This window comes from Tupaia chinensis, unplaced genomic scaffold (assembly GCF_000334495.1).
Source record: "Tupaia chinensis unplaced genomic scaffold, TupChi_1.0 Scaffold144045_1, whole genome shotgun sequence".
In the NCBI taxonomy this organism is placed as follows: domain Eukaryota; kingdom Metazoa; phylum Chordata; class Mammalia; order Scandentia; family Tupaiidae; genus Tupaia; species Tupaia belangeri.
The window spans coordinates 775,573-783,824 of NW_006203897.1; the positions used below are offsets into that span (position 1 = coordinate 775,573).

At 51.9% G+C, this 8,252-nt stretch overlaps 1 protein-coding gene across 1 annotated transcript in view; it reads right to left on the reverse strand.

Annotated features, from left to right (window-relative positions):
- Positions 1 to 7,866: 7,866 nt before the first annotated feature.
- URAD (ureidoimidazoline (2-oxo-4-hydroxy-4-carboxy-5-) decarboxylase) overlaps positions 7,867 to 8,252 on the reverse strand; it is a gene marked incomplete in the record, with an annotated part of 22,715 nt that continues 22,329 nt past the window's right edge. Inside the window, 1 exon segment of the mRNA XM_014583108.2 lies at positions 7,867 to 8,252. Within this exon segment, the coding sequence (XP_014438594.1) occupies positions 8,122 to 8,252 (131 nt within the window).

Below are 8,252 nucleotides of genomic sequence, written 5' to 3' on the forward strand. Positions count from 1 at the left end.
GCCTGCCTCCTCCCTCTATCCCTCCCTTTCTTCCTTTTTTCCTCCCACCTCCTTCCCACTAGGCAGCAGAGGCGGGGGAGACCCGCCGTGCGGAACCCCAGGCCGGCAGCCTTACGTGATTAACGAGTGTTTACAAGACTCTATTAGTAATGACACAGACACCAATGGCTGGAGACGTCGAGGCGCAGCGTGCACCCAGCGCACAACCCCCCGAAACACGATTTGCATTTTAAAAGATAAGGGGGGGAGAGCTCGTGAGAGGGCAGCGACCCGATCACAGCTAAATATTCAAACCTTTGTTAAGAGCTTCCTCCTTCCAACCTGGTGCACTTTAACCTCCAATCACAGGTTCAAAGAATGAAATCAAGAGACTTGCAAAAGAGAGGGGGGAAAGAAAGAGCTATCTTGGTGGGAATCTGGGCCAGGAGACCGGAGCCGTCGTGTTTATGCATTTTCAGGGAAGGGGGTGGTCGAGAAACGCCTTGTATCCCAAAGAGAAAAGAAAAGGGAAGCTATCGCTTTGATGAGAGCGTTCCTGGCCAACCAGGGAGGTGACCAGCGGAGCCCTTCAAAATGAGCAGATTCCTTCCCGCCCTGTGCCCCTAGCCAGGATCACTTCGGGGCCCCAAATAACTGTCATAGCTAATCATTTATTTTCTCCTCCAAGGAAATCACTCACCCTTCCTATGAGCTGAATTATGACCCTAGCTTGAGACTGCATCTCCAAATTCATCTTACATTTGCAATTCCAGTTAAATTAAAACACTGCATTTTTTTAAAAAATTTACCTTCAAGAACAGAAAGTCTTTGTATTTAAAAAAATATATTTACGTTGAAGAACAGAAAAATCTTAACTCCAAACCCAATGGACCTGTGGTAGAAGTTAGGCTAGTCACCCCGGAGGGCAGTAATTGAGGGGCTCCAGGAGGCAGCTGGGGTCTCGGTAATGGTCTGTTTCTTGAGTAAGGGGCTTGTTTACATGGTGTGTTCAGGGCGTGACTCAGTGGGCTGCACGCGATGTTTCTTGCGTGGGTGGCTGAAAATTAAGGAGAAGTGAGCCCAGAGTTCTGCAGATGCCAACGTAGATCTTCGTATGTTTTACATCATACCTATGTCTTAAATGCACTTTGCTCCTTTACAACGTGAAGCATTATCTGAAGAAAATTGTTTTGTTTTGTTTTTCATTTATTTCCAGGGGATGGGAAGGTTATCTGGGGCCATTATTGTCGATTATTGTAAATGAAAAACAGGAAAGGATGGAGAAAGGATCCCTCTTGGTTTTCAGAGCGCTGTGGCCCAGGGATCCAGGGATGGAAGTGGCCTCCGTAGGAACCCGGGTTGCGAGGACAGGATTGGAAACTGCCAGAAACGAAGCGCAGAGGCGGCACGAGGCGGGGAGCGAGTCAGCTGTCGCCGTCTGCGGGTTCTCTGAGACCCAGGGGCGCAGCCAGACTTGCCTATTAGGATCGGCGGCTGGCTGGCCGGCGGGACGGCGCGGCAGCCTGACTCCGTGGCTTGGAGCGTTCTCCGGAACCCGGAGCCCTCGCCTCTGTCCCGGGTATCTGCACTTGTTGGTTCTCATTATCAAGTGCTTCTCCCAGGTATTTGTTACCGTCACCTTCATCCTGTCATTTCTGGAGCACTTTCCAGTGTCCTTTATCTTTCTTGATCCTCACATCTCCCGGATCAGGGACAAAGCCTGTGTGGTTATCCTTCCCGGTTTACAGGTGACAACCACCAGGCTGCTGGGTGCAGGTGGAGGGAAGTGCGTCAGCTTAGGGCTGCAGGGTTCTAAGCCTTTGAGTTTTGTAAGGAGGAGGTTAAAATTGGGCATATCAGGATAAGCAAGAATTGCACTTGAAGATTCGCACTTAGAAGGTAGAAGGCCCAAGAGGATTCTCCCAGAGGTCTTGACAGGCTTGGCTGAGCCAAGTGTCCCCAGACTTTGCTAGAAATAAAACTAGAAGTCAATCGCGAACTCCCTTACAGAGCCTAAGTCACTGAGGGAAAAATGTGGTACCAGAAGGTGGGAGGTTCAGTGGGGGGCACTGCAGACTTTTGATCTAACAAACATTTCCCTCAGTTTCCCCTGTCCATCCCCCAATCCCTCCTCCAGCCCTGGGCTCTGGAAGCCAGGCTGAGGCCCAAGGAGTTGGTGTCCTCGGAATGCAGGCATTCTTTGGAACAATCGCTTTATTAGAGACAGCCATCCTCTCCGCCCTGTGGTGGCCGCTGCTTCCTGCGTTTTTATGGCCCAGGCTGCCGGCCACTGACTAATTGTCCTGCTTTTCCAGCTGTGTCCCTGTGCTCTGCCCTGAAGAAAGGCTCTGGCCCTGCACACCCAATTCCTTGGCCCCACGGGTCAAACCAGACCCGAGTGAGCCAGGCCATAGGGAAACCTGAGGCTCATTTTGGGATGCTGGAGCTGGGGGAGAGAAAACTATCGTGAAAACTGATCAGTTTCACTCATTGCAAAACGGGCCACTGCAGCAGAAGCCTGACCTCACCTACCATCCCAGCTCTGAGCTGTTTGGTGAGCACAGAGCTGGTAAAGGATGTCCTTGGACCAGCTCCTCAGAGTGGAAATGTCCCCCAACATCGTTGAGGTTGCCCTCTTAGCCAAAAGAAGGCCCGGTGGAGTCCCTGAAGGTGGGGCGTGGAAGCAGTCAGAGGGGTAGAAGGAGGCTGGTGGGAAGGGAGCCTGGGTGTCTTTTCACCAGGACAGCCCTTAGTCCCTGGCAGGTTGTTGGCATGAACCGTCCTTTGGAGGCTGCTGGGGGAGGGACAACCCCTCCAGCCTCTGAGCGCAGTTGTGTAGCCCTGTGAGAACACAGGAGCCATCTGCATCAGGGCCGCAGCCCAAGGTGTTGTGGCTTTCCTCGAGCTCGTTGACATGAGCTGAGAATCCCTCAAAAATGACCAGGATGGTGTTCTCAGCGCCTGCTGCTGACTACCTAAGGCATCTTTCCATTCTGTCCCTCTGTCACCAACTTCACTGTCGGGCGGTGAAGCCCGCAGCAAATCACTTGGGGGAGACAAATTTGTTCAGGAAGCTTGGAGCTGAGGTTGCAGAGACTGAAGCTGCGACCTCACAGAGCCAGAGTTAGAGACAACTTTTATGGGTAGGAGAAGGGGAAGAGAAAGACGCAGGGAGAGAAAGCGACGGGCGGGCCCAGCCATGACCATTTTATCAAAGGGACATGTCTTTGTTACTGACAGCATAGAGGCCATTCCACATTCCTCAGAGAGGGTCCAGTCTTCAGGAACCCAGCTGGTGGCAAGGGCAGGGGACATGGGGGTGGTGGTGGTGGTGGTGGTGGTGGCTCCCTCCCTGCTCAAAGGTCCTAGGTGTTTGTTCTGGCCAGGGAGACCCCTCTCTGCCTGATGTCTGTGCTCCCTAGAAGCTGGGGCGCCCAGCGACCCTCATAACTGAGGCGGAGCAGGCCATCTCTAACTTGCTTTAGCATGTGAGTCTACTGTATGAATCTAGAAAATGATGCGAACAATGCAGTCCTTCCATATCCCTGTCCTCCCTGGCACAGGAAACCCTCACTCTGCATCAACCCAAATTCCCAGGATAATCAAGGAAGAGTGGGCAGAATGTGGTCTGATGAACATTTCCAGCACGGCAGCAGTTTTACTGCTGTGTAAAAACTGTTCAATCTCCACTTAATTTGGAGTTTAGGGAGTCTTTCAGCCATTGGGCTGGCTCAATGAGCTGTCCGCTCCTACAAAGAAAGGCTAATAATGGATGGTTGGACCCCAACACCCCCACCCTACCCTGCCAGCGTCCACTCAGCTAACATCTCTGGGAAGGAAATCGATGACAGTGTTCTTTCTGTAGAGGCCACCACCTGCCCAGCCCCATCAGGCCACAATGGAGCCCAACATGTTCATCGTGAACAGCAGGGAGGGGCCGCAGCTGCCCACAGCTGCCCGGGCTTCGTTCATTCACAGGGACAGCTGTGTCCTAACCCCCTAACCTGGGGTGGTGAAGGTTTTTTCTGTCATGCACACTGGGTGTCTGGTCCTTTCTACCTGAGGAAAAGTTTCTGAATTTGCAAGAAGTCATTGGGGGTCTCGAGTTTTACCACTCAGGGACGCGAATGCTGGAGAAGAGGGTAAGGAAAAACAGTCGTTCCTCTTACACCTCTCCCTGACAACGGCCAAGCTTTCTGATCCAAGGCAGGAACTACATTTTTTAAAAAGATCTTTTCTTTTAAAATTTGCTTTCTTTGTGATAGAACACGTGCATGTTGGAGGGGGGGAGAGAGAGAGAGAGAGAAGTGAATACCCTGCTCAGAGTCTGGTCCCATTCCTCCAGCCCGTCAAATTCTGGGCACTCACATGCAAGGTGTGTTTCAGGCTGGCCAGCAGGGGTTCGGCTGCAATGGCCCTGCGCACTCCATCTTCTTTTGAGCATCGCGTTACTGTGTGTCACAGAGCTAGCCCCAAGCAGGGGATACATTTTTTTTTTTTCTGATCCTTTATCTAAAGCTTCAGGATAGGAGATAATATTTGAGTACAGAAATCTGGTTTTGCTTACTGGGTGAAAGCTACACAAATAAGTGGTAATTTCCCATTTTCTTCTTTTCTCCTGAAATTATAGTCAGTGGAACTGCTAGGGCACTGTGTGATGCATTCTAATTCTGTGTAGGGGATGAGCACACGTAATGACTTAAATCCCTGAGAGAGAGATTTAGGAGGTACATAGATCTGTGTCCCTACTGAAGTGGGGCTCCCTCCTCCCCTAGGAAACTGCTTGATGTGAGGGAGAGCCGTTTAGTGATACCCACGTGACTTTGGTGTGGAGAGCCTTCAGTCAGCATTTGTTCACTCACCATTGCCTGCTGCATGGAATGACCTTTGTTTATGATATGAAAATATGTTCCTAGGAAGCCCTGCAGAGTAAGTTTTCTATGGGTTTGGGAAACAGCTCAGATAAAGTTTCACTTCTCCTTGAGGCATGGGGCTCACTGGGTAGCTGCTTTCCTAGATAGGAGCTAGGGGTCTTCGAGTCTGATAAAGAAGATTCTGAGGCCCAGATAGGTTAGGTGAGTTTTCCAAGGCCACACAGACAACTGTGCAAGTCCTTAAAATGAAATGAGCGACGGCGTGCAGTCTTTGCAAGCCGCAGTAGTCTTTTGTAGATGTAAATTACTACATGACTGCTAGGGCTAGTCTGGAAACACGCATCGCATCCCTGACACAAAGTCTACTGGTATGACTCAGGGAATCAGAGCTGGCCCCGCCCCCCCTCCCCCCCCACTCACCAAGTAGTACCAGAGCAGGTTCTGCGGCTGCTGCAATTCTGACCACTGACCACTTTCTGTTCAGCCCTCCGTTTCACTGACAAGCCCACCTGCAGTGTATTAGTTTATTGAATGTTGAATTTTCCATAAATTCCATCTTAGATCCCCCCCCATTACAAAGAAGATATCCATCTACTATACCTTTTGTCTTACAGAAGATTGTTTTGGAAAAGAACTCTATTGTTTTGGGATCAGAACTTAAATACCTTGTTTCCACGTGGAAATGTGTCACATCTAAATCAAGTAAAGATATGCACAGAATTTGCGTGTGGCCTTTTCCCCTCCTTTCTTACCACGGTAGTGTTTGTGGGCCATCCTGGGTAAAGGAAAAGGAAGCCCTGTTCAGTGTCCCAGCTGCACAGGGGAGGGATAGGGCAGATTCAGCGGCTCCGGAATCCTCGCGGGAGTTCCTCCATCGACCCTTGGTTCCAAGCGTAGTCTGACTGGGCTTCGGTATTTCAAAGGGACGTGAAGAGCAGGGAAGCAGTCTCCACCTCCTGAATGTGTTTGGATGGGATGTCGGGTTACAGAAATTGAAATCGGCCCCTCGCCTTCCCATTCAGCATTGCTGCCAACGTGGCGAGTAATTCTTTTTTTAAAAACAAATGAATAAGTAAAATATTAAACCTTCATTCTGGAATCTGCACTGGCCACGTATGTGCCCCCTGATGCTGCAGCCACCGCCCAGAGCCTGTGTGTGTGTGTGTGGGGGGGGGGACCCAGTTGGTGGCCACGGTCCCTACGGCTGGGATTTGTCTCCCGCATCCTGCGCCCCAGAGGCAGAAACGAGATATTATCTCGGCCCACTGAGGCCAGCCAAAGTCCAGAGCATGTCCGTGTTTGAGCCAGGAAGTGGCCAGAGAAAGCTGTCCTGCCAGACATTGGCAACTACAGGTGATGACCAGCTGAAGGGACAGCCTCCGTCTCTTCCATCCCTGAGAAGGGAAAAAGAAGAGCCACCAGCGGCTTTGCCTGCTCCCTTTCTCAGCCCAGTGCCAATGTCCGGGTCTGCCCTCACTTCACTGGGGTGTCTTTGGAAGAGGTGCTGCAGTCTGCAGTCTGTCCCCTCATCCTTTGAAATGAGCAGATTCAGCACCTGCCCCGCTGGTACCCCTTCCTGCAGGATCAGTTCCCTCTCACACAAGCTTTGAACTATTGAAATGTCATGGTGTAATTGAAGACACTGGGTCATCCCTGAGACGACTACTAGCAGTCAGGATACCTCTGAGAATCTTGCCTTGGTGGGCTGCGTAAAACATTGATGAGTCCATTTATGTAAGGAAGCCCAGACTCTGCATTTTGGGATCCAGCTACCCAAGGTGGGTTTATCCAGGGTTGGGAAACATGCCTTGAGTGCAATGGGTTATTTTGAGTCTCAGTCTCAAGCAGCAGGTTTTGCTGGGTGTCAGGAAGTCCCCCAAGTTACCCTGACTCCAGGGAGTCAGGTGTGTAGCTCCAGGCCCATGGCCTCAGGCCTCGGAGTACAAGAACTGAGTCACCCAGTTTCCCTCTGTTGTGTGCACCTGGCACTCCTACACCCAGAGAAGGTGCCTCAGCACAGGCCAGGGACTCGGGGTGCAGCTTGTCTCCCTGACACCTGCCCGGTCATCAGCTTCTCTTGCCTTCACCCTTCCTACTAGCAGGGAACACTGTAGGATGGCGAAGGGTAAGGACTTCCTTGGCTGTAATTCCTAGTGCTCCAAGAGTGATTGTTTCTGTGGAATATCAGTCCCGGAATCAAAGGTGTGTCTTCACAGCCCTCTGTGGGAAGATTTGCTCTCCCTGCTGCTGGGCCCGCCACGGCTGCCGCCAACCCAAAACAGGGCTGGTAACTCATGGAAGCTCTTGTCTTCCAAAGGGCCAACGCTACCTCCACCTCTTACCCTGTCTACTGGGGAGGACAGGGGTGGTTCTCCACTCAACGGGGACCTAAGTATTATTTGTTGAGGTCCATTACACCTCCCCTGAGAGGGAAGAGAGAGAGACGAAGCGTGACTGTGGGGCCTGCAAGCCCCATGGCTGACAAGCTCCTCAGAGCAGACCTACTCTGTCTGGAAAGATTTCTAGGGGAACTGATTTTCCTCCATTTTATCAGTACTACAGAGTCCAGTGCATCCAGCCCTCTGCCTGATGAAAATTATTATTATTAAAATAACTGATGGGTTTTCGGGGACTGTCCAGTCAATCTGCAAGAACTGACTTTCAGGAAAAACAGGGGCCGCTGTTCCAGACCTTCAGCCAGTTCAGCGTGGAAGTCCCCGTCAGCCCCCAACTATTTTCACCCTTAGGAGGAAGGGCTGCAGTTACTCTGTCCGTCCCCACAGGGCGCCTTGACCCGCTGGCCCTTCCACCCCGCTCTCCCCTGCCTACAGCCAGCAGCTACTCCGCCGCCCCCTCCCACGCCTTTCCCGGCGCCCCGGACCCAGGCCACGCTTTGCTTTGCTAGCTCAGGCTCCACAGAACGAGAAAGTCACTTCCGCCCACATGTAAACGTCAAGGGCAGCCAAGGAGGTGAGAAAACAAAGACAAAAACAAAAACAAACAGACAAACCGCTGTGGAATAAAAGATTCCTTTCCTGTCGGTTTTGCTTTGCAGCTCCGGCTTAACAGAGAAGGGCGCGGAGCCGAGAGCTGGGTAAGCGCTTTGGAATCCACAAAGGCTGATGGTGTCTGCAGGCCGCAAAGGGAGTGAAGAATTGAAGCAGTGAGCTGGATAAATCGGGGGCAAAGCACTAAAACCAGGCATATTTTGGCAACGCGTGCGCGTGTGGGCGGACGGACAAAAGCGCTCATTACTCGTATGATTGCTTCAATTCTCCATCTCCTTTGTGGACGCCGTGAGGCCGGAGTCTGCCTCCCGACGCGGGCGCACAGGACACGGCCGCGTCCCCAGCGCATCTCGCGGAGCGTCCAAGGTGCCCGGCCCGTGCGGCAGCTCCA